Source organism: Mixophyes fleayi, chromosome 7, assembly GCF_038048845.1.
Source record: "Mixophyes fleayi isolate aMixFle1 chromosome 7, aMixFle1.hap1, whole genome shotgun sequence".
NCBI classification, from domain to species: domain Eukaryota; kingdom Metazoa; phylum Chordata; class Amphibia; order Anura; family Limnodynastidae; genus Mixophyes; species Mixophyes fleayi.
The window spans coordinates 26,963,574-26,990,546 of NC_134408.1; the positions used below are offsets into that span (position 1 = coordinate 26,963,574).

The 26,973-nt window shown below is 41.0% G+C and overlaps 2 protein-coding genes across 2 annotated transcripts in view; both read right to left on the minus strand.

The window, feature by feature from the left end:
- LOC142097574 (heparan sulfate glucosamine 3-O-sulfotransferase 2-like) overlaps positions 1 to 26,973 on the minus strand; it is a 303,244-nt gene that overhangs the window by 11,951 nt on the left and 264,320 nt on the right. The gene's annotated exons all lie outside the window — the stretch shown is intronic.
- Positions 1 to 26,973, minus strand: part of SCNN1B (sodium channel epithelial 1 subunit beta) — a 62,547-nt gene that overhangs the window by 2,604 nt on the left and 32,970 nt on the right. The window contains exons 4-11 of the mRNA XM_075179525.1: positions 23,656 to 23,846; positions 21,749 to 21,855; positions 15,324 to 15,487; positions 13,358 to 13,465; positions 3,668 to 3,785; positions 3,175 to 3,250; positions 1,841 to 1,898; positions 292 to 353 (exon numbers count right to left, since the gene is read on the minus strand). Of these exons, the coding sequence (XP_075035626.1) occupies positions 292 to 353; positions 1,841 to 1,898; positions 3,175 to 3,250; positions 3,668 to 3,785; positions 13,358 to 13,465; positions 15,324 to 15,487; positions 21,749 to 21,855; positions 23,656 to 23,846 (884 nt within the window). The remainder of the gene's footprint in view (positions 1 to 291; positions 354 to 1,840; positions 1,899 to 3,174; positions 3,251 to 3,667; positions 3,786 to 13,357; positions 13,466 to 15,323; positions 15,488 to 21,748; positions 21,856 to 23,655; positions 23,847 to 26,973) is intronic.

Below are 26,973 nucleotides of genomic sequence, written 5' to 3' on the forward strand. Positions count from 1 at the left end.
GTTTGTTGAGAATTGATGTGACAATAATCTGCTATGGAATAAGCCACACCCCTAGCCCACTGAAGCCACACCCTCATTTGACAAGGCTAGTGTCCCAAATATGTAAGTGGCACCCATTCGGGCTTCGGAAATCAGGACAGCCCCTTAACATTTTGGATTACTGGCAAGTATGAGAACACACCCACAGTACTAATATTTGAGAGAGGTGGATAAATCTTTTCTAAAAAAACAAAACACTGTCTGAACTTATTCAGCTTTGTACACACATCGCATATTAACTTGCATACATACCTGTTAACAGTGATGTCTAGGCTGGAATCTTTCTCATAAGACAGAACATGAAAAATCCAGTCCTGAAAGGTAAAATATTTTAAAACCTATTTTTTATCACATTCGAAGCAGTCTACCAAACTATACACCTGCCACACGCAATGTATCGTATGCAAGAAGCATGTCGCATGAACTTTGCTAGAAGAGGCATCTGCGGCTCTGGGGTTGGCTTATGTGGCAATAGGATTGGATTTTAAATGAAACCTGCTTACACAGTACAGGACAGACATTTCTGCGGTGAGAAAATTTGTATTTTAGAAAATAAATTTTCGTAACTTTTGCAGCCTCTCAAAACCAAAGATCTGTCTTAATGTTGTCATTATAAGCACCAGCCGGCCAGTTTAAATTCTAAGGAAACAGAAAAATGGGTATAAGTTGATGGAGAGGTAAGGACAGGCTATACTGTTAAGGCTGGAAACACACTACAGGGTTTTCGGCAGATTATAGGGCCAATCACCTGATAAGTGACTGTTCGGCCCGATATTGCATTGGGGTGTACAATGCAATGATGAACGGTTATTTGTCGAAAGCTCATTGTATCGTTTCATTTGATTTTTAATCTGAGCTAAAAATCTGTCGTGCCGATTCTGCAGTGCGTATGCACGCACGATCAGGATCTCCATAGAGTTTACAAAGCCATGATCTTTTCAGCTGGGGGTTATGACAGCTGAAGAGCCAAATCGGAAGGTACATCTTGTAAAACGTATATAGTGTGTACACATGAATCGGCTGCTGATCAGGACTTTGCTTTTTTTTTTTTCTTAATCCGTCGTTGGTATAATCGCTATAGATAACACATCGGAAGAACATTTCTGGAGTGTGCACCCAGCCTAACAGAGAATGCATCTCCCATTTATAAGTGGATAAGCACTCGCAATGCATATCAGTCTATCTCAGCCGCAAAAGTGTTAGCATACTTGTCATACCCTTGTCATACCCCGTCGGGAGATATAAAAAGAAAAAGTGGGCGGAACTTGTTGATGCCGTTTGCATCACTACATGGGAGTGGCAAAGGGTAAGAGGATGCTAATTGCGTCATCCCATCCCTGCCCACTCAGTGTTCATAGAGGTGGGTGGGGCTTGATCATGTCATTTGCCTCATCAAGTGGTTGGGGCAAGGTGTATGACTAAGTGATTTGTGTCCTCACAACACATCCCCGTCCACCTTGCACCCTCCAGGAGAACTTCCTGCTCTAAATGTCACCCTAATCTGGGAGCCTCCCGGGCATTCCAGGAGAGAAGGCATCTGGGGTTAACCAAATGAGTGAATGACTGTGGAATGTCCTAATTATCAGTATAGGGCTGGAGCACATCAGTTAAGTCACAAACGTGAATCGCTGACTTTAGGTATAGAATAATGTCAGATATTGTCAGCATGGGGACTGAGAATTACATGTACACATTTTGGCGCTAATACATCGCCTTTGCTGACAACATGCTCACATTATTAGCCACCGCCACGTGAACATGTTCACCACTAGAGGGCAGCATTTTGAACTGCGGCACTTACCTCTGCTGCAGCAGACGGCCAGTCAGCCATGGAGATGGTCATTTTATAGTTGCTATCACTGTAATAAAAATAGAGAGGTAGAAAGCGGTATGTTACTTATCTGCTCAACCTGTTATTACATACTGACATCTTACATGACAGGTTTTTGTACAGATTCTGAATGCATCAGATTGTATTCTGTAAACAATTATCTTGGTGCATAGCCTTAAAATTTGGTCTTCTATTTGTATTTCTTAATTTCTTAAACCATAGTCTCTCCCACTCTAAACTTGCCTGGACACACAGGTTAACCCCTCCTGCTACATATAATGTTTGTGCGTTTTTCTGTTTGGTAGAATGAATGCTATAGGTACTTTTGTGTAATTACATGCGTCACTAAGATTAGCACGTTTTGCAGACAGAAAGGAAAGCTTTATTGCAGATTTAGGGCCTTATGTAGAGTTGAACGCAATTTTTGTCTAAGACGCAGGCACAGACACGTTCTACGTGGCGTATGGAGTCAGACGCATCTCAGCTGATCTTCACCATTATGAGTTTGTGTCTTACATCGGGGGTAGAGAACAGATAACTTTCCAGAGAGTTGTGTCTGTGTCCAGGTCTACATCAAACCTACTTGAACACGCCCTTATTCTGCTTGCGTGCACGACCCTTACCCTCCGTCTGCCTCTATAAGCACAAGGAGTCATATATGCAAGATATGACTGACTCTACATACAGATCCAAGCTTAAGTCTTATTTTACAAGCATACACAGTAGAGCAAACTTGCTAACTTTTAAAACCTCCCCTCTGGGTGATCCCAGAGCAGGAAGGGGTGTGTCGTGTCACCATGGCCCTGCCCCCGCTATTAAATGCAGATACGGCATTAAATATTGGGACAGGGCTTAACGACACAATCACATTATTAAGTCCCGCCTCCACCAAGGCCCAGGAGGATGCCTGCTCCTCCGGACTCCCAGAAATTCGTGAGCCTCCCGGAAATTCCAGGAGAGTAGGCTGTAGGCAGTAGTGATAGATGTGTTTTATGCTACGTATCCAACTCTACATGAGACCCTGAATGTTTAGGATTTGGTGGTGCTCAAAGTAAAAGCTTTAGAAGGGGGAACAGTGGGTGTGTCTAAACCTATATGATTTGCTAAATGACCTATACTTAAGGCAATGGAATGCTTTAATTCCAGCGACCTTTATACACTCCTCTATAGAACACATGAGCTTGTCAGGTGGAGTCTAATATTAGCACATGCAAAACACAGACCAATAAGGCGAGCACCTACGCTGGTGCTTGTCTCTGACACACTACATATAAAAATGGTTTCAGGCAATTTAGCACACTTACTTGCATGGCTGTCTACACAGGTCAATGCAGCTTTCCCTCACACTTATAGAGTCCCTCATCTGGTAATAACAGGTCACTGTGAATAAAGACATAAAAGAACTATTAGCCGTTCTGGAAACAGAGATAACAAACAGAGCATTGGCATCTGGAGTATATTTTGGTGCATTACTGCTATGCACTGTATTCATTTTCTTCATGTGTGTATGACACCATTTTCCCCTCAAAAAAGGAATACTTCAACAGTTGATTATTTTTATTTCCATTTCAGTTAGCTTTAGAGGTGCGTATATAAGCAGTGATTAGGACAGACTATTTGGTTATTTCGGACCCAAATCGTCACGTGAGTCCAAAGCGACTAACACGTGTGCAGAGTCAATAGAGACTGTCTAGAAAATTATGTGTATGTGGACATCAGTGAACAGAACTGGACCTAATGTGATCCGGTCACTGGACCTGTTCTATATTAACCCAGATGTATGACACAGTTACCTACCCCAGTCCAGATCTTCCTGATTATTGCAGTAATGGGCATCATCCGGGAGTGGGTACAAGTAATGGGCACAGTTACACTGTTTTACCATGCCTTCTTGGAAACAGGATCGCAGACAGGACTGGGAGAGAGAAAGATAAGTTATATATATATATATATATATTATATGGTACAAGTGACGTTAATGGAAGTGTAAGATAATAAAACCTGTAACGACGTCGCTTAGCGCTATCATCATTCATAATCTGTCCTTGCTGGTGACATCACTAGAGAGCATTGGGAACATGTACTATAATAATATCTATCTATCTATCTATCTATCTATCTATCTATCTATCTATATTATTGAAAGCCTGGGATCGGTGCTTTTATGCCCAAAATGCAAAACAAGGAGCAGAACCAAAATATGCAAAAGACTGCAGTAGCTCAGGCCCTTCTCAAAAGAGAAAGGGCCCCTCTATCCCTGGCCTATCCTTAGTGGGAAAGGCTATTCAGACCCCCCCTTGGCTGCAAGGCTAGGGGGGTTGTTTTACCCTGGGATGCACTGAGGCTTCACCCAGGGTTTGAAGACTTGCCCACCCACAGAAGGGAGGGCATAGAAGATTTTCAGAGGGATGGGAGCCTCAGGTCCACACTGCCCCTCACCCTAGATAATCAGCACCCAGGGCCGGTGCTAGGGTCCATGGCGCCCTAGGCATTTTGAAATCGGCACCCTCCCCCCCGCAAAAATCGGCTGCGCCCCCCCCCCCCCCCCGCAAAAACGGCGCCCTCCTCCCTCCTCACCCCGTATTTCCTTACCTCACCACCGCCGCCTCTCTGCTCCGTCTCCTCCCCTCCACTCACTGACACTAGTGAGTGGAGGGGAGGAGACGGAGCAGAGAGGCGGCGGTGGTGAGCAATAGCCTCTTCCCCCCTCCCCCGTGCATCTGAATGCTGTGCGGCGGCCGTGACAGGTATGGTCAGCGGTCGCCGCACAGTTTTAAAGTAATTTTCATTCTGGAGGGCGCCCTAGGCAGGTGCCTAACCTTGCCTAATGGGAGCGCCGGGCCTGTCAGCACCCCCTAGATCCTGTGAAAGAAAAACTACATAAAAGTGAAGGTGACAAACAAGGTGTTAAATAAATATTGCTCTATGGGTATGACCCCAGTATAATGGCCGAGCAGTTGTAAAGATTCTCCCGCCCAGGGCAGAAGGAGGCGGTTGTGCAAAGAAACTGATAAAAATGTACTAATGTACTGGTGCATCATGATTCTCTGGCACCCCATGGGTCACCACTTCATAGGGGCACACATTGTGCCAGGCTTTCTCTGCAGCCCGGGCCTCCAGGCCAATGGACCAAGGTGGTCTGCTCTGAACAGATACTACCCTCGATCTTAACCAAAAGGCAGAGAAGCGATCATAACGAATACCAATGCAATAGGTTGTCTTACTATAGGACCAGACAAGTCCAAAGGATCAGGTAGCCAAAGCACCTTAATATTTTCTGATGGCACCTAACTTTTTAGTTCTATATATCTCAATGGGTGGATCCTTTCACTGGCTCTTTAAAAGGCCTCAAAGACAACAAATGAAATTAGCCATTATCAAATTATTGATGGTTATCTTTTCTAAACTACTTATTAAAATGAAAGCGTTGTCTGTGTACAGTGAACGGTGCCCCTCGGCCAGGGCCATCTTTTCCATTGGGCACAATGGGCAGCTGCCCGGGGGCCCCACGGGCAAGGGGGCCCCATAGGCACAGCTCTTAATGAGAATAAATAATCCTGCAAAAGAAAAAAACCTGCAAAAAAAAACCTACAAGGGTCACTGAGCAAGTACATCTATCTATCTCTATCTCTATATATCTATATCTATATCTGTATCTGTATACAACTATATATCTATATCTATATCTAGGGGCCCCGGTGCACTGCTTTGCCAAGGGGCCCATAATGTTGTTAAGATGGCCCTGCCCTCGGCAGATAAATACGTGGAAAGTAGGAGCTAGTTTGTGACCGACCTCTGATTAGATTAATTGTGCATAGCTCAGGATATTGCCATTGAGTGCCATTCGTTTTAACAGATTCAAATAAATCTGTTTGGCCAAGATATAAGAATCTCTTTCTTAATGGAAAACCAAGAACTATACTTTGACACAGTCCACAGCTGTAGTGTTTTTGTGTATATTAATAAATATATCAATATATCAATAAATTAGTGCAATGCTATATTCTGTGCACAATATACAAAGTAAAATAACTTCTCAGACAGCCTTTAGTAAAGTGAACCAAAATATAGAATATCCTGATTGCATTTACAATTCACACCCAGCAGTTAGGTGACAATTCCTGGCAGACAGAGCACAGCATGAAATTGAGAACTCCGGTCCCAGAAGACCGTGTTCACAGGCACCGTTACCGTAAGTGCACAGTAATCACAATGATTACAATTTGGAGCTGATTCATAGATAGTCTCTACAGCAGTGATTGTCCACCAGTAGTCTGAATGTGTCACCAGTATACTGTGGTAATAAATGTGAGCTTCAAATAGGGCAAAGAGGATCTAGACTGATGTATAACTAAAACAAAAAGAACTGCATAGGAATGGCTTTCCTTTTTTGATGATTCTGATTGTATTTATTGCGTTATTTCTGCTGAGCCATGATCAGGTGTCAGTTGTGTTGCAGCATCATGATAGGAACCTTGGCATTAGAGCACAAGCTCTACTGGAAGGTGTACAGCATCATGGGGCCTAAGAAATGGTCCTTCCTCCCACATGGTGGCTGCATATTACCTTTGCGATCAGGACATCAGCATGGAATACCCGCTCAGCCCATACAGTTGAAGCACAGTGGCCTAGTGGTCAGCATTTCTGCCTCACAGCCCTGTGGTCATGAGTTTGATTCCCGACCATGGCCTTATCTGTGTGGAGTTTGTATGTTCCCTCCGTGTTTGTGTGAGTTTCCTCCGGGTGCTCCGGTTTCCTCCCACACTCCAAAAATATACTAGTAGGTTAATTGGCTGCTATCAAAACTGACCCTAGTCTCTCTGTCTGTATGTGTCTGTGTGTATGTTAGGGAATTTAGACTGTAAGCTCCAATGGGGCAGGGACTGATGTGAGTGAGTTCTCTGTACAGCGCTGCGGAATCGGTGGCGCTATATAAATAAATGGTGATGATGATGATAACATATAGTTGAATAGTCTTGCTGGTGATAGTACATCACCATGCAGTTAGTAGTGGATTTACATGATTTGGGGCCTGGGCTGTACATACAACATGGGCCCCACACACGGGCTGCCACACGCGAATCTTGACCACACGTCAGACATACATCACGTGGCATGCCACGCTATGCACCTTCTTTCTACCATTCACCAGGCATAAATGGGGGTCCCTTGGCGCAAGGTCTGTCCATCTCTTCTCTCCCAAACAGCCTGTTCCCCACCCATACGCACACTACACATAAACATTCTCATACACTCTTGTGCTCACTCACCTACACTCTGGCAGCTGTCACATGTGACTGGTGCTGGTCACATGACACATTGGGGATAGAGAAAGCCACAGGAGCCCCTTGTAGCTGCTGAGCTATTACCATGAACCCCCCTGTGACATATGCCTGTCAGTGGAAGACCCACAGAGACACGGTATGACAATACCAGCTCGCGTTAGTACCCTGCACCCGTATAATGTTCTATTTGGCAGACAATGGGGCTGTCGGCACAACCAGATCACTATTCCCCTGATATAAATTGTGATTCTCTCCATGCTTCCAATCATCAAAACTTTGTTTAAACAGTCTACATTTATTTCTACACTACAATTTACAGGGAAAATAATATGAGTTGCCTTTGAAATGTCACTAGCACAGGCATGTTTGCTCTGAAATTCCCTTGGTCTTTGGGTGCATTGGGTTCATGTGTTCAAAGTCTACATTCCAATGTCAGCAGTCTTTCTAACTTTTTACTAGCCAGTAGCTCAGCATTTCACTAGAAATATTACCTCCCCGCAAACCAATACCAGTTTAAATTTTCATGTGTTGCAGCTCTCTTTGCCCAGTTGATTTTCCATTTTGTCTCTCTGAACATGGATCTCTGTGTCAATCACTTGTATTTATGTGTCAGTCGTCAGCGTCTCTGTGTCAGTCATCTGCGTTTCTGTCAAACATCTGCGTCTGTGTCAGTCATCTGTGTCTCTGTATCAATCATTTTGTTGTCTTTGAGGCACGGGCCTTTTAAGAGCCAGTGAAAGGAACCACCCATTGAGATATATAGAACTAAAAAGTGCCATTAGAAAATATTTAGGTCAAACATCTGCATCTCTGTGTCATTCATCAGCGTCTCTGTATCAATCATCTGCGTTTCTGTCAAACATCTCCATCTCTGTGTCAGTCATCAGCGTCTCTGTCAAACATCTGCGTCTCTGTCCAACATCTGCGTCTCTGTGTCAGTCATCAGCGTCTCTGTGTCAATCATCTGTATTTCTGTCAATCATCAGCGTCTCTGTGTCAATCCTCTGTATTTCTGTCAAACATCTCCGTCTCTGTGTCAATCATCTGTATTTCTGTCAAACATCTCCGTCTCTGTGTCAGTTATCTGCGTCTCTGTCCAACATCTGCATCTCTGTGTCAATCATCAGCATATTGTGTCAGTCATCTGCGTCTCTGTGTCAATCATCAGCATATTGTGTCAGTCATCTGCGTCTCTGTGTCAATCATCAGCATATTGTGTCAGTCATCTGCGTCTCTGTGTCAATCACCACTGACTCTAAAACGATGTCAGTTGGTGCAGCTGTTGGCAAAATGCTGACTTTGCATTCTTTAGCTTCCTCTGTTTTCTGACCTCACGAAAGAAATCATGCTTTGATCCCGCAATCCAATCATTTAATCAACTATAGTGTCAGGACCATTTGCACGTGCTGCATCCAGCTTTATAATTTTCACTTTTCAGCCAGATTAGGATATACAAAGTGACTGACTGAACTGGACATGTTCACGATACAAAAACAGCTCTAAAAGTATAAAAAAATGGTTAAAAACGATCTTACTAATAAACATAAATACATAAAGTATTTATCACCTATCTCATTTTCACCATTTCACTCCAAGTAAAAAAAAATGTTTTTAGTTTACTTAATTCTAATTAAACAGAAAATAAATATTGTATCACTTTTTAAATAAAGGATTGTGTAGCTTATTTGAGCTTAAGGCTTCTCTATAGAAGGCTATCTGAGAAACATATTTAAGAGCCCCTTCCTGACTATGGGCTAGATTTACTAAACCGTCTAAAAAGGAAAAGGGGAGGTATAGCAACCAATCAGATTCTAGAATATACTAGATAAATGGTAGCTAGAACCTGATTGGTTGCTATGAGAAACACCTCCAGTTCCTTTCTAGTATGTTTTAGTAAATCTACCTCTATATCTGTTTCCTAGTCTTTAGTCACAATTTCTTGTTAATTTTTTTTATGATTCTTCTTGGCTAAGAATGTTCTAATTATAGGGTTCTCTCCCTTAAAGTTATACAATATAAAGGCATTAGGTGACTTTTCATGTTTAAATGTTGGTGTCTCTTTAATAAACTTCCCAGGTCTACTGCCTCTGGCAGCACTATAATTTGGATGGAACGGAAGAGCGATCACAGAGTAAAATGGGCGTCATCACAAATATTTGTCTGCGCGGTTTGCCAGGTTTGAACACATAATTTAACTACTCTGGATTAAGTTATGTTGTGCCAGGATTAATGTACATTGTGTTCTAATGCAGATCCCCCGTGGCTTGACAAGCACTTCTGTGTCTCATTATTCTGATTACGTCTTTTCAACACAAGGGCAGTTACCAAGACGTTTTCAGTGAACTGGCTCCTCACTATTACACAGCACAGTATTGGCAAGCACAGCAACAAGTATTCCTGATAAACCAAACCTATCGCTGCATGTAACAGGTGGGCAAGCAAAACCAGGGTAAAGTGGGCATAAATGCAAAACACTGAAATACCTTTACAAAACTACACATAGGCAACCCAGGGAGGAAGGGGGGGGGGGGGGGTTCGTAGTGCCTGGAAACCCCCCACCAAGCCTGTAGCACTGTATAATTGAGGTGGCTGGACCCTGCTCCCGCTTCACACAGCTCTGCTTGAAAAGGGAGAGCTGCGTGCACATAATAGTAGTGCACGCGGCATTGCCCATGTATATTATGGGGATAGGAAGAGTTTGAGAGCAGCCAAGCACTGTCTAAAATTATAACCACGCCCCCATGCATGCTGGTCACGTCCACTGGCGGCGTGGTGTGGAAACCCCCCTCTACAGATCCTGCGTTTGCCCCTGCTACATATATAAAATATCTTTTGAAAACTGATAAATTAAACATTTGTAGGCATTTGTACTGGCTTACAGGAATCCTACAATCTCAACCCTTTCTGAGCTCAAACCTGTACATCATGAGACATGACAATTTTGTTAGTCAACTCAAATTGGTGGCTATGGAAGTGGAACTGACTTAGCCAGAAATATGGTAGCTATCATTATGCAACATTCAAATAGTTTCTGAAATTTGAGTTCAGTTTAAGACTGCATAGTTGACTGCAAGAACTTGTAGATCGAACCGTATTCAAAATCAAATATATGTCTTTAAAATAAAAAGAAAGTGGTTTTAAAAATGGAATAAGAAATTGCTACATTTCAGTTAAATACCCAGTGATCTTGCCAGAGTTTGTTTATGCTTTTTGCTCTGCATGACATCGCTGATTATGTCACAGTATTACATCATTGTGGAATTTGTTTTTTTTTAATGAAATTTTCTTAGTCTTTGGCATATGTGATACAATATATAGGTTTAGAAGGACTGAATTCTTTTCATGTAGTGCACTTACAGTCTCATAGCCTCTTTATATTTGGAGATTGTATTTGTGTTTAATTAAAAAAATAACTTTGAATTATTGTGATATAAATAACTGAGCATACCTTGAATCCCTTTGTTAATTATCATATAATTTCCACTACAAAGAACAAGAATTAATGGATAATCCTACCTAATTAAGCATTGGTATATTAGCTGTATTATTTTTTTTGTGCTGTCTATGTTATTGCAGCACAGAATCAATATTGTCCTCTGATTCTCATAATAGTTATGAAGGTGGATGTATTTGTTTCTTGCGAGTGTGAGCTCACATTTTCTTGGCATTAGATATATTTAATGAATATAAAAGCCAATGTAACCCAAGAGATTAAATGTGATTTGCTGGATGGGTACAGATAAGATAGAAAAGAACAAGACTTTCAGCAGCTGTTTGAGACATAATAGAAAATATTGGGCAGTCCAAGATGTTCTCTACTGGTTCAGCTTTGTACTATCCGATCAGCCGTGAATGCCAGGAGCCCGGAGCCATGAAATGTTTGTGTATTCCTCATGTAACATTATAGTATTGCTCTAAAGGAGAACTGATTACATAACATGATAATGTGTTCCTCTAATTAAAGGGGATTTATTATAATGGAAAATAACCAGCTCTGTGTAAATGCAGTGGCTCTATAACAGGGATCAGCAACCCCCGGCATGCGTGCCAGACGTGGCACGTGGACCACTTCTGTCTGGCACGCCGGCACACCAGCTGTCTCACTAAAGCAGCCATTGATGACCGAAATGGCTGCTTTACTGAAGGTGCTCCCGGGTTTCTGGAGAGAAAGATGCGTGTCCCCAAAGGTAAGTAAGAGCAGCACTAAAAATTGAGGGGCACATCTATGTAGCATACTATCAATAGGGCAGACAACTGTGTGGCATACTATCAATAGGGGAGACAACTGTGTGGCATACTATCAATAGGGGAGACAACTGTGTGGCATTCTACCAATAGGGGAGACAACTGTGTGGCATTCTACCAATAGGGGAGGCAACTGTGTGGCATTCTACCAATAGGGGAGACAACTGTGTGGCATACTATGACTAGGGGGGACAACTATGTGGCATTCTATCAATAGGGGGGACAATTGTGTGGCATTCTACTAATAGGGGAGACAACTGTGTGGCATACTATGACTAGGGGGGGCAACTATGTGGCATTCTATCAATAGGGGGGACAACTGTATGGCATACCATGACATGGGGAGACAACTGTGTGGCATACTATGACTATGAGAGACAACTGTGTGGAATACTATGACTATGGGAGACAACTGTGTGGCATACTATGACTAGGGGGGCAACTATGTGGCATACCATGACTAGGGGTGGCAACTATGTGGCATACTTTGAATATGTGGGACAACTATGTGGCATTCTATGAATATGGGGGACAACGGTGGCATACTATTAGTAGGGGGGACAACTGTAGCATACTATGACTAGGGGGGACAACTATGTGGAAAACCTTGACTATGGGACAACTACGTGGCATTCTATGAATATGGGGGACAACTGTGGCATACTATTAGTAGGGGGACAACTGAGGCATACTATGACTAGGGGGACAACTATGTGGCATTCTATAAATGGGGACAACTGTGGCATACTATTAGTAGGGGGACAACTGAGGCATACTATGACTAGGGGGGACAACTATGTGGCATTCTATGAATTGGGGGCACAACTTGTGTTATGATATGAATTGGGGGCACAACTTGTGTCATGATATGAATTGAGGACACAACTATGAGGCATGATATGAATTAAGGGCATAACTATGTGGCATATTATGAATTGGGGGCACAATTATGAGGCATGATGTGAACTGGGGCACTATTGTGTGGCAGAACGTTTAATTGCTGGTCAGATATTATTTTCTAATCTGTCCTTTTTTTCCAGATGGTTGGCTGTACAGAAGGGAACTTTAAGGTTATTTCTGTATATCCCTAATAGTCTTTTTTAAAAGATCTTTAGAACATGAGGTAATCAACAGCCATGTACATCAGTGACATTACATACAGTAAGCTAATACTGTGAACATATATATATATATATATATATATATATATATATATATATATATATATATACACACACCCACACACTTCTTAGAAGATGATTTAATACTGAAGACAGAGAGGAGATTAAGAGGCCAATTTATCAAGAGGTCCCCAATCCCAGTGATATGCAGCACTCTACTGCTGCTTATTGCAATGATATATAAGATCACTTAATACTCTGTTGCCCTGACGACACTCGTGTAGGATGGTAAGGGTTAACTTGGTGCTTTGCCGGGCCAGTGGAACGGAAAGATCAGATTCTGGCTATCAGTTCCACTAGTGCGGTAAAATAGTAATAATAAATTGAATAAAAGTTTAAAAATAAATTTAGTTTATTTAATTTTTTTTTTTTTTTTTAAAACCTTTTACCTTTATTCAAACAATGCCCAACCGCCGGAATGAATCTGCCAAGCAGCAGAGTATTGCATCCTTGTGGACAGAGCCTTCTTACCGCTGTCTGCGTTTGTTAATACCCAGTCTTGTTTCATTACAGTATTTTGTTCCTGATTGCCCAGTGCTACTGTGTATGCTGGCGCTATATAAATAGATGTTAATGATAATAAAAAATATATATAGGACTGCTCTTCTGATTGTTAGAAAATAGAATGTTGTGAAATAAGATCTGTTCTGAGAAACGTCTGATAGAAAAATAGCATTTGTGAAATAATAACACACTTTTAAATAAAATGCATATATGTACCACTAACTGCACTTATAAATAAATATAATGAAATATCTTAAAACTCATGTCAGTACCTGAATTGAATATGAGCTGTTATATTTCGCATAGAGATTTGCCACAGGAATATCAGAGCCATCCATTGTGCATGAGGAGTACGGAGCCTCTAAATGTTGTGTTTGGTCCTGTAATGATGAATACAATAGGTGAAGTGACATGTTTGAACCACCACTCTAACCTGTTAAAGAACTGCAGACACTGCTCCCAGTTCTGTTATGGACAATAACTGAAATGTTTTGACTGGATATATTTTTTAAAGGTCTGCTGATAGTATGCTACAATATCATACGGCAACAAGAGGAGCATTGTCAGGATCTGAAGTTTCTCTTTTTAAGATTATGTATCTAAATAGAGAAAATAACAAAAAGTTTGTTCCTTTGCAGCTGTGTTATTATGTTTTTACCATGAAACAAATCTTTCAGACTTTCATTTGATATTTTGATCCATATTGATTACAGAATATTTTGCTGTAGTTAATGGAATTCACCATTCAAAAATAATCATACGAAAAGTGATTGTACGCGGTCTGGTGGTTTGGTACGTAACCAGTTGGATCACACACAAATTGGACATTTTATATCAGTGTTGGCTAACCTGTGACACTCCAGGGGGTAAATGTATCAAGCTGAAAAACCAATCAGATTCTAGCTACCATTTATTTAGTACATTCTACAAAATGATAGCTAGAATCTGATTGGTTGCTATAGGCAACATCTCCACTTTTCAAACCCGCCGGAAAACTCTCAGCTTGATACATTTACCCCCAGGTGTTATGAAACTACAAGTCCCAGCATGCTTTGCCAATATATAGCAGCTTATTGCTGGAAGGGTATGCTGGGACTTGTAGTTTCACAACACCTGGAGTGTCACAGGTTAGCCAAAACTGTTTTATTTAATTATTATATAATGCCTTTCCTGGAACATCCTATTATCTCACAGATGCGCTGATAAAGATCATTAGCCAGTCAGATTTTCTATTGTGAGTGATCAAATCTGATCCAATTTGATCATTTAGAATGGGCATTTGGTCTTATACACACAGTATAACGTCTGCCCAATTTGGTTGCAAACAACCAAGTTGGCCAAACAAATCTGCACATATGTTGACAGAGTATATGTGGACTTGACCCCAAGTACTAGCTCCAACTGTTTCTTGCTACATCAGTTTTTTGCAGTAACAATAAAATAGTACAATGACAATAATAAACAGAATTTTCAATTATGAAAATAATTACACTTTAAAAAAATGTATAAACAAATTTATGTTCACAAAATGTTATGATTTTTTGCCACAGTTTTCTATGATGCTTTTCTCGATCTTTATGGCTGCGACATGTTGTTAGATTTCATGGAACTTTGATGCTGTTTAATGTTTGTTTTTAGAATGTGTAATTTATTTATTTACTTTTTAATTGTTCATCTGTTCCAGTTGCCGAAAAGGTTACACTGTACTGCATTAAAGCGACCTCAATGCAGGTTGATACAATCTCAAAAGTAAAATACATGGAAATAAACAAATCAATGTTCAAGCCTCGTAAATAATAGGAATAATTTAAGTAATGTAAAATAGTAATTGAAGAAGGTCACAACTCCAATACGAAAGACTCATTTATTTGCCAGGTTAAAAAATAAATACATTTAACCAGTGCAATCCTTAAAATCTGGCCGGTGAATAAGCTCAACAATATATTTCTTGTCTAACCCCTTCATTTGCTGGTAGATAAATGTAAAAACACAAGAGCCCTTACCCCCCTTCCTCCTTCTTCACCTCCACTCTCCAGGAGGTTGAGAAGTTAAAAGTTAAAACATGAGATAACATCCACTTTCAAGTATAGGACATTGTTAAAATAACAGCCGCAAACATGTTTGAAAAACTATTATGAGACTGTCTCAATGTGGATTCACCCAGTTTTAACCAACCCAGGAGCTGGCCGCCGTCCCATCAGATAGCATTGTTCTGTGTGTACTTTCCCAACCACATACCACAAGGACAGCTATGGAGGTCTCTGTCCCAGGCATGGCATAGATCCCTAGATCCTTCAGGAATGGGAAGCTCCTCTGCTGGTGCAAGAGCAGTCTGGCAGCAGCTGTAGTCTGGAGAAAGGGGATATATTCCTCCTGATCAATGTTAAGAACCATCTTCAGTCCTGTGGATAAACAAAGTAGATTTTCAACCTTGTACCTACAATGCACACGCTGCTACCCTCACCGTACAACCGATATATCACCATTTGTGTTGTCGTTCTAGTACGACTGACAGACAACTTAATACAGAGTTCAAGGGTCAGTCAAATTTAGGAACCTGGAACCTTTTAAAGAGCCGGAGAACATTTCCACCCACTGACTGCTAACTGTAATAGAGTTAATATCCGTGAAACATAGGCAATTTCTGCTGTTCCTATCCTGTTTTGCTTATAGCAAATCTGGGTGAGTTCCCAATGAGACAATCTCGGCTCTCTTTGTAGAAGGCCAATGCCATCTTGTTTTAATATTCTTCCAGCCAATCCACTCTTACTTAGATCTATATAAAGTACTGAGTGTCCGCCGCTCTCTAACAAGAGTTTTGGGTGCCAGGGTGGCATCACGGCATGTGGATTTTTCAGCTACCCATTCATCAAGTAGGAGGCATCCAAGATAGGCGGGTATGGTGATTCAAACAGCTCATCACCACCTGAATGTATTTTGGCAAAGGGGCCATACATGGGGATGTAAATCAGACACACGATTGTTGGGGTTGTGATTTTTTTTTCCATTGTGCACACCATGCAGTAGATGTTACCCTCCTGGGTGGAAATATCAAAAGTGGTAATTGATATAACTGCCCAGAGAATGGGGTGTAGCACAAGTGTGCAAATGGAACTACACTACCACAACATTAAGCATACATTTGGTCCAGCTTAAACCAGAGAAGACAAGCACTAACCTAGGAGGGGGAATTCAATTCTTAGAGACGAACCGGCGGAACATACGGCAAAGATATCCAGCCTGAAATCTTCACCCAGTTTTGTTGAGCCGAGATACCTCTACCATAGTAACCGTATGCAGCTACATATTGTGGTGAGAGACGGAAAGAATTGAATTCCCCCCATGGAGCGGATTATTACAGCACGAATGTGTGAAGAAACATGCAGAAAATATATAATTACTGAACGATCATTTTTGTCTTTACTTTTCCTCTTTTTCTTGAATGTTTCTTTTATTTTATTGTTTTCTTTTTAATTTACGTTTGCTTTGTTTGCATTGCAAATACCATCATAATTCTAAAACTTAAATAGTGTTATAGGCAACATTAAGGAATACAAATTGCAGTTATTTCTATTGAACTATAGACATTTGTGGAAGCGATGCATGGCATTTAAAGTAAGGCACAGTTGAGAATTGTTGTTGCAATTGTAAAGTTGTGAATTTCTGTTTTATCCAAAATATAATGCCAGTTTTCTTTTAAATGACAGATAGGTATAAGTTTATCACATTTACATCATAAGAACTTAATAAAAAAATTATGAAAAAACCCTCATGTATACACAAATGTTTACTTTATCCTTTATTAAAGGAAAATTAAATTGTTGCAAAATTATTTTGAAATGGTATCATACATGCATCTCCATGCATGTATGATACTGCAGCTTGAACAGCAGCAAAATACTTGAAATACAAAATAATTGTACCAATATTTATAAATTAAAAACTATATATACATATATATATATATATATATATATATATATAGGAACATGTCTGTTTGTGTAAGCTGCTTGCTGAAGGGCTGTAGGCTTGATTGAAAAGCTGGAAAAGGGTCCTGGGGTTATGGATGGAGAGAGAGGGCGGGCTCCATCCATTAGGCCTATAAACTGGGTCTTCGAAGTTACCAGTGATCCTGCTGCTAATCAGGAGCTGCACCTGAGTGGTACTAGTAAAAGGCTGTAAGACAACTCAGGCAGTCTCTCACTGCCTGGGCACAGGAGCTGCAGAGTCTCTGTGAGATACAGCCCAATATCTGCCTCTAAATGAACTGTTGCTGAAACTGCTTATGTTTTATTTTAGTTTGTTAGTCAGGAGTGAACATTGTTTAGTTAGAGCCAAGGTGTTTATTTTGAAGCTTTCTTACTGAATAAAACTAGCTGAGGCCAGTTGCATGAAACCTGTGGACTTTGCGTGATATCTCTCGGCTGCTATAAACACCTACCCCAGGAGATGGTATCGGGCCCCCCTACCCAGTCACCGCTATAAATATTTGTTATGAAATAACTTAAAGGAACTCCACTTAAAGAAACCTTCAAGTATAATGTAGCATTACCTCTTACAAGACATTTATTTCCAAAACAAACTCAATGTTTAGAACAAGGAAACTGTCAAAACCTTGGTGTTTCTTTCCCTAGAAGGCGCGTCAGTGTAAAACATATACTTAATGGTAATTTAATATAATTATTTAATAACAAAAAGAGACATCTCACTGTGTAAACTACAAACAAACTGTATTATGGGCTGAAATGGATATAAACACTTACCGAAATCAATTATTTTGGAGGACCGAAAAATATTTTCTATTTTTATAATATTTTTTCTTGGGGGAAAGGGGGGTAATTGTTGATGTATTGATATCAGAACAGGAGAAAAAAAACACGCTAGAAGCTCTGTACAAAGATGTAGTTTCCCTTGTAGGTTACCTGAGATTCTGTTTGTTAAATCACAAACAGTGAGGACATTGATGTTGTGCTGGGCACTGGTTCTGAACGCAGGCAGCGGGAGAGAGATAAAACCTTGTTTTTATGGACAACTATTTCTGGATTCTGTTCAGTCCGCATATTTTATTCCCAAATTTTAAGACATTGAGAAAGCACCTTATCAACAACATATCTCTGAGCTAGACTGGAACATTGGATTGGTAGAAAGAACAAACACATCAAGATCCAAAATGAAAAACAGAAGTTGGTTGTTGAGCAGAACAGACACTGACTAGAAACATAGCCATAGACACAGGACTATAGAATACAGCAAATGCCCTTATGCACCCTTAGGGCTAGATTTACTACACTGTGGGTTTGAAAAAGTGGAGATGTTGCCTATAGCAACCAATCAGATTCTAGCTGTCATTTATTTAGTACATTCTAAAAAATGACAGCTAGAATCTGATTGGTTGCTATAGGCAACATCTCCACTTTTTCAATACCCGCCGTTTAGTAAATATAGTTCTTGATGTTAACTGAAAGAACTTAGTTGTGGCTTCTCGGTATGTGTCATCTTAGTGGTGTGTTGAACAGAGTAGTGTAATTTCAGCCTGTTAATTTATTATTTAATTTACATCGCTGGTTTACATTATGAACAATGAAAATGCCAATTTAAAAACATCAAATTGGTATAATTAGTAAAATCTATACACATAAAGGCATAATAAAGCACAAGGCAAGGAAGTATATATGTCTAGAATTACCCTCCATGCTAGAACTGTTTTTTTGGGCATGACGTTGTGATTTGTACATTTGTTTAGAGGGGCAGGATAAGTTTGCCCTAATAATGTCAGATTTGTACATTATATGTAGGAACATTTCGTTTGAAAAGGAGTAGTTGGGAAGCATTTATCTACACAATGGGCTATGGAAATATTAGGCAGAAATTGGTATACTTGTACAGACCTATGGGGGATTTGATAACTCTGGGAAAGCCCAGCCCAGTGAAGGTTTGGTCTCGGATGTCAACAATGCTTATGGTGAGGGCAGTCCCCAAAGGGCCTATCAGGATCTGGGTCTGCCGTCATTAAAATGATGGAGCAGTTTGTTGGACTGGGAACATGACTTGAAAAGACTGGGGGCCTCACTTATTGTGTCCTGATTTTTTTATTTATAAATGTAAGGAGACTTATTTGTACTAATCTGTGTCCTTAAAATGCAATCCAGACTTGTGCTAATAATCACAACACAAGGGGCCTGATTCATTAAGGATCTTAACTTAAGAAACTTCTTATTTAAGTCTCCTGGACAAAACCATGTTACAATGCAAGGGGTGCAAATTAGTATTCTGTTTTGCACATAAGTTAAATACTGACTGTTTTTTCATGTAGCACACAAATATCAACTTTACATTTCAGTGTACAAATAAGCTATCAAGTATTTGTGTGCTACATGAAAAAACAGCCAGTATTTAACTTATGTGCAAAACAGAATACTAATTTGCACCCCTTGCATTGTAACATGGTTTTGTCCAGGAGACTTAAATAAGAAGTTTCTTAAGTTAAGATCCTTAATGAATCAGGCCCAAGATACTTAAAGGGGATTTCCATTTTAAAGTCACTTTTTTTTAAACCAACCCTCTTTCCCAAACTAGTAATTTGGTAGGAGTTTTCCTTAAAATACTATTTGCTGTTTCTAGCAGGGTGCTTTGCTGTGGTACAGACCTATGGGCACCAGATGAGGGCAGAATACAATGCAACAGCTTGAGATATTTGAGATATTAGCTCAGATATCTAGCTTGAGACATTACTTTGCTGGTCAGGTCATTTATCAGAGTGTTTATTATGAGCAAAAAACTGAAGCATGAAAAAAATGACATAACACTACCATTATGATCCATTATTTATGTTGTGCCAATATGTCCAGCAGTACTGTGCATGTCAATGGAATCCATTTATAAATATATATCTCCCATGCTATCAACCAATTATTACCCTATGTATTATATTATCTTCAGGACAATATAACAACTTAAAATTATTAATATTATTATTTCACAATTTGAGACCTGTTAAAATCTATGTATTGATCTGCACGGCCTCCTCTATTGCTTAACCCAGAGTAATGGACGTCATAATTATATTACACAACAAGTCAAAAAATAAACGTGCTATTACTTGCACAGTGTGTACTAAAGTTAGCAGTGCTAAAAAAAACCTGCAGGTCACTCAATGGACAACCGGAATCGTTTATAGTCTATGTTTATCTTTCAGTAATCAAGGATTTTATAGATCACTGTTAGTACTATTCCGATACCATAAAGTGGTTGTCAAAATAAATCAAACAAAAATGTACCCAGCAAAATGTGCAACAACAGCTTCATTTTAATTTTTAAAATGCTTTGTTGTCATAACCGAGCACACATCAATTAGGGGTTAATGTATTAAGTAGCGGATTCTGCAAATCGATATTCGACGACTTTGCAGAGGAAATTTAAAACGGCAATCGCTTTTGTGGCATGTTTTGCTTTGAAAGAGATTGTTGTTTTAAATTTGCTCTGCACAGTCACGGAATATCGGACGGAATATCAGCGACTTGCAGAATCCGGTACTTAATACATTTACCCCTTATAGTTTATAATGATGTCTTCTTTGTCTACTGGATCTCAACAATGCCTCAGGACTATGGTGAGGGAATTATACCTTCCAAAAGTCCTGTTTTTTTTTACCCAGGACTGTACTGATTTTACAAACCCAAAAGTGGCATGGCCTATCAGGATGTGGGCCTGGCATCAGTAAAATGATGGAGCAGTTTGTTGGACTGGGGACATGAGTTGAAAAGATTGAGAACCTCACTTATTGTGTCCTGATTTTTTTATTTATAAATGTAAGGAGACTTATTTGTATTAATCTGTGTCCTTATAATGTAATTCAGCCTTGTGCCAATGATCACACTAAAAGATACTGAGATGGGCTTTCCATTTTAAAGTCACTTTTTTAAACCAACTAGTAATTCGGTGGGGCTTTTCCTTAAAATACTCACTATTTGCTGTTTTTAGCAGTGTGCTTTGCTGTGGTACAGACCTATGGGTGCCAGAGGAGGGCGGAATCCATACAAGGACTTGAAGTCACAGCTCAATCCTGCTGTGCTGTGGTTACAAGGCCACCATCTGGTGCTGTCATGGCACTTCACATTGTCATAATAGCTGCTACCTTGAGTTCCTTCTAATTACAGGAGTAACCAGCACTAATAACTAATATTATCTTACGTGTAGTGTTGCATCTCTGCGCCATTGTTTTGCTAATTAGTAGAACTCATGGAGTGATCAACACACCAGCTGACCATGTACTATGGTTCCAAACAGAGGTGGAATTAGTGAGCTGTGTGCCCCCGGTGCGGGGAGGATGGAACCATGACCCCAACCCTCTGCCATGCAGCGGGTCCCATTAACTCCCAGGGGCCCGGTCCACAGCACCGGCTGCACCAATGGTCATTCCAAACCATGTGTTATATCTGCTATTCGCTCAATATGTATTTTTCATACCTCTCCCTATTCAGGCTGAGTTGGCTTTCAGCTAAAACAGATGTGTCAATGAGGACAGTCTCACAGCTGAAGGACCCGCAATTTAGAAGATGTGAGATCAGTAAGGAGCATATGTACTGGCATTTGCACGCTACCTTCTAGCACTGTTCAATAATTCCTCTGTTTGATATATGCCTTAACTCTAGCAGCGCGCCTACCAAATTCAGCTCCGGGATTTGCAGACTCCATTAGTTCCTGATATTCCTGGCCCCAGTTGAAGATGTAACAGTTTCCATAGTCCTGATCATAAATGTGGGTGAAATTTCTGCAAGAGAGAAGATTGCAATTAGCTGGATGCTTCTCCTTCATGTCAACGGGCAGCGCTCTGTGGAGGGGCAACGCAGGGGCATTCAAATCGCTGAGTGACATCATGTCAACGGGCAGCGCTCTGTGGAGGGGCACCGTAGGGGCATTCAAATCGCTGAGTGACATCATGTCAACGGGCTCTATGGAGGGGCACCGTGGGGGCATTCAAATCGCTGAGTGACATCATGTCAACAACCGCCTAGGTTTGTCCAATTGTAGCTCCAGCTCCGCGAGTTTATACACCCACCAGCGCTGTGTGTAGACAGAGCAGTATGAGACACCCTGTAGCGGTATGTGGGCAGGGCCGATGGTGGGACCATTGCAATGTAGAGACAGAGTGGCAGTCCAACCCAGATAAAGTGTCAGCTCTGAAGATTAATTACTTGATGCCTCTAATGTGATTACTGAAACCAAGAAATGTGCTGGAGATTAAATATATACTATTAAACTTGATTTGCTTATTTAAGTCTGGCACCCATTAATCTAACTCCCGGAGAGTGTGCTGCCCATACCCGCATCTGTACATTTATTTTTTTGCAGTCACACCTGCGTGTGCCGAGTCGTCTGTTTGCACTGAACACCTATTGTATCCTGAGGTTAAGGGCACTGAGCTAGTCCTGGATTGCAAGTTCCAGAGACCCCCTCAGAGGTGGGTGACCAGTATACGCACATACACAACCCCACATGCAAACAGGGGCTAGGTTTAGTTAAAATTAAATCTGTGTTTCAGTAAATATACTAAAGATTCAGAGCAGAAGTTATGTAAGTTTTTGGTGCACATGATGCAAAGGGGCATATTCACTTAGGGTTACGGTTCGCGGGATTGCGCCGGAACGGGCCGCAAACTTAATCCACGTTACCGCAATAACGTGGATTTTCGTTCGCAGCCCATAGGGTTATAATTATATTTAGATTTTTATAGCAAAACCTAATTTGGCAAATGATTCCCACCACCCTCCCTTTTCCCAGCATTATAATCATCTTTATTATTATTATTATTATTATTATTATTATTATTATTTGATTTACCCTGGGCATTTGTGTCACATCAAAATGGGGTGGGGAACCTTTTTATGAATATCGATAACCTGATAACAGATACCCCCGACAGTAATACACCTTCGGTGTATTTCCCGGCAGACTGGTAATACTGACACCTGGAAACACATTGACCGGAAACCCTGTCGTCGAATGAAGAGGCCGAGAGGTAGCGATGACGTCACTTTGAAGCTGCACATTATGTTTGCTGTTGTTAACCTGCTATTTTAAGAAGGCGTCGTCTGTACAATATTACTTAGAAAGCCTAATACATTGTACAGGCAGCGTCTCCTTAAAATAGCAGGTCACCGTCAAGATGCATCCCAGTGCAAAATTAGGATTAAAAATGGGAGGTATAAATTGGCCCCATGCTGGGTGTCCAATCACAATCTGAGTGAAACCATTTAGATTCTTATAGGGCATTCTGGAAAAAGCAGACAGAAGATGACTGCCATAAGCCAGTGTGTGCAGATATCTTCCAATGCCACTTATGGGCATAGTAGAAAAATCAGCCTGTGAAGGTCATTTGGGAAATTGTACTTCCCGTGATGCGCATGCAATATGCACTTATATTATTGTGTATGCATTGGTCTGTGGGCCAATGATGGTGATCAAAGATGGTGGAACAAAACTTTGCATCTTCTGACTGGAGGAGCTGGGTTAGATAACTTTATTAACAGCGGACATGTACACTCCCGTCCTCTCATATCAGTTTACATACCTGTAACTGCAGGCCTGTCCTCCAAACATGCAGGTGAGAATCATGTCTTCTGCCTTGAACCCCATTTCAATCTTCTCATTTAAAGGTATTTTGGAGAAGATGCTGGAAAACTGTAGCAGGTACCATTCACCAATGGCTTGAATCCCACTGGAAAAATTGCGGTAGACACAGTCCGTAAAGTTGTTGGTACACTGTTGGAAATATAACTTAGGAATTAGAGAGCTGTACTTTTCAGAGACAAAAACAAAACTTTATCCATACCCCTAAAACTCCCAATTTGTGGACAAAAAGGGGGTAGGGCTTACTAATTTGGGAGTGTGATCTTGATGAAATTGGGGTGCGGCTGAGTGAACTTTAAAACTGGACACACACGGATGAGTAGTCAATGAAGTGGTTGGGGCTAGAGCAAACTGTATCCAATTAGTACATTAAAATGTTAACAACAGAAATAAATATTACAGGTAGACAAACTCCTGCATGCTGTCAAAAATGTTAAAAATGGCACAGAAAATGCCTGACTCCTGTCAAACTGACGAGGAAAGATTGTGGTTTCAAACACATCTCCCTATGAAACAAGTTTTGCAATGGCAATTCTAATTTAAGATCTCTGTTTACAGATATGGGGGAAAACCTGTAATGTAACGTTCTTCCATCTGTGACATTATAACTCTATATAAAAGTGACTGGTATATCTGGCTGGAACCTGTCTCTGATTGCTAGTGAGTGGATGCACTGTCTATTTACGCTCTATGCTCCAATGCTTTGTTTGTCGGCCTCTTTTTTAAAAGCACGCAGACGTGATTTTACAAGGATTAATCTTGCCTGATGGGATTGGCACAGAGAGGCAGACACCCGTGTCACGTGTAAGTCTTGAGCGTGTAACCTGGCTGTGTTGTCCAGAGACCGTGAGAAAGAACTCCTGCATCTCTCATATTGTGTAAGAACAAGGTACATTGATCAATCTACCTGTGTCAACTTACCTCATAAAATTTATAGATACGTTTGGCAAACACTGTTTCTCCTTCTCTCCAAAATACAAAATGTTACATACTTTTATCTTCTTTCAAAAATAAAACAACGTACTATACTTTCCTGTCCCTATTTATACATTTAATATAGAATTTTTCCAGTTGAAATCCATAAGCCCCTAGAGTCATAATAGACCAGTGCATTATCATTTGTTAACTGGTCACGTCTAAAATGCGTAATTCCGGGAAACTTCATCCCATATAAACGACAATGCATTTTGGGGCATATTTAACAAATAATGAAAGTGCACTATCGTGCACTTACCGTGAAATCCAGGTCCCTCTGTGTGTCCCGCATATTTAAGAAGGTGCATCGTAGCAGATATCGTGGATATCTGCTGCTTTGCATTCCTTTTCGTTTTGGGGAGCAGTCACCATTCAATAGTATGGTGACTGCTCCCAGCAGCAATCTAACAAGTTCCGGAAAAACATTTTTTTCGGAAACTTTCCGGAGGAGTTGGTAATTCGTATCTCCTTCCTAGTCTACAGCCGGAGGAGTTGGTAATTCATAACTCCCTTCCTAGTTTAAGGCCGGAGGAGTTGGTAATTCGTAACTCCCTTCCTAGCTTACAGTTGGAGGAGTTGTTAATTCGTAACTCCTTCCTAGTTTACAGCCGGAGGAGTTGGTAATTCGTAACTCCCTTCCTAGTTTACAGCCGGAGGAGTTGGTAATTCGTAACTCCCTTCCTAGTTTACTGTCGGAGGAGTTGGTAATTCGTAACTCCTTCCTAGTCTACAGCCGGAGGAGTTGGTAATTCATAACTCCCTTCCTAGTTTAAGGTCGGAGGAGTTGGTAATTCGTAACTCCCTTCCTAGCTTACAGTTGGAGGAGTTGTTAACTCGTAACTCCTTCCTAGCTTACAGCCGGAGGAGTTGATAACTTGTAACTCCCTTCCTAGTTTACAGCCGGAGGAGTTGGTAATTCATAACTCCCTTCCTAGTTTAAGGTCGGAGGAGTTGGTAATTCGTAACTCCCTTCCTAGTCTACAGCCGGAGGAGTTGGTAATTCGTAACTCCTTCCTAGTCTACAGCCGGAGGAGTTGGTAATTCATAACTCCCTTCCTAGTTTAAGGTCGGAGGAGTTGGTAATTCGTAACTCCCTTCCTAGCTTACAGTTGGAGGAGTTGTTAACTCGTAACTCCTTCCTAGCTTACAGCCGGAGGAGTTGATAACTTGTAACTCCCTTCCTAGTTTACAGCCGGAGGAGTTGGTAATTCATAACTCCCTTCCTAGTTTAAGGTCGGAGGAGTTGGTAATTCGTAACTCCCTTCCTAGCTTACAGCCGGAGGAGTTGGTAATTCGTAACTCCCTTCCTAGCTTACAGCCGGAGGAGTTGATAACTTGTAACTCCCTTCCTAGTTTACAGCCGGAGGAGTTGGTAATTCGTAACTCCCTTCCTAGTTTACTGTCGGAGGAGTTAGTAATTCGTAACTCCCTTCCTAGTTTAAGGTCGGAGGAGTTGGTAATTCGTAACTCCCTTCCTAGTTTAAGGTCGGAGGAGTTGGTAATTCATAACTCCCTTCCTAGTTTAAGGTCGGAGGAGTTGGTAATTCGTAACTCCCTTCCTAGCTTACAGCCGGAGGAGTTGGTAATTCATAACTCCTTCCTAGCTTACAGCCAGAGGAGTTGATAACTTGTAACTCCCTTCCTAGTTTACAGCCGGAGGAGTTGGTAATTCATAACTCCCTTCCTAGTTTACTGTCGGAGGAGTTAGTAATTCGTAACTCCCTTCCTAGTCTACAGCCGGAGGAGTTGGTAATTCATAACTCCCTTCCTAGTTTAAGGTCGGAGGAGTTGGTAATTCGTAACTCCCTTCCTAGCTTACAGTTGGAGGAGTTGTTAACTCGTAACTCCTTCCTAGCTTACAGCCGGAGGAGTTGGTAATTCGTAACTCCCTTCCTAGCTTACAGCCGGAGGAGTTGATAACTTGTAACTCCCTTCCTAGTTTACAGCCGGAGGAGTTGGTAATTCGTAACTCCCTTCCTAGCTTACAGCCGGAGGAGTTGATAACTTGTAACTCCCTTCCTAGTTTACAGCCGGAGGAGTTGGTAATTCGTAACTCCCTTCCTAGCTTACAGCCGGAGGAGTTGGTAATTCGTAACTCCCTTCCTAGCTTACAGCCGGAGGAGTTGATAACTTGTAACTCCCTTCCTAGTTTACTGTCGGAGGAGTTAGTAATTCGTAACTCCCTTCCTAGCTTACAGCCGGAGGAGTTGGAAAGCAAACGCGCAGGGTATTGGTTGTTTGGATGCCGATGGAGCTGTTTAGATGGACGCAGCAGCTTTCCATT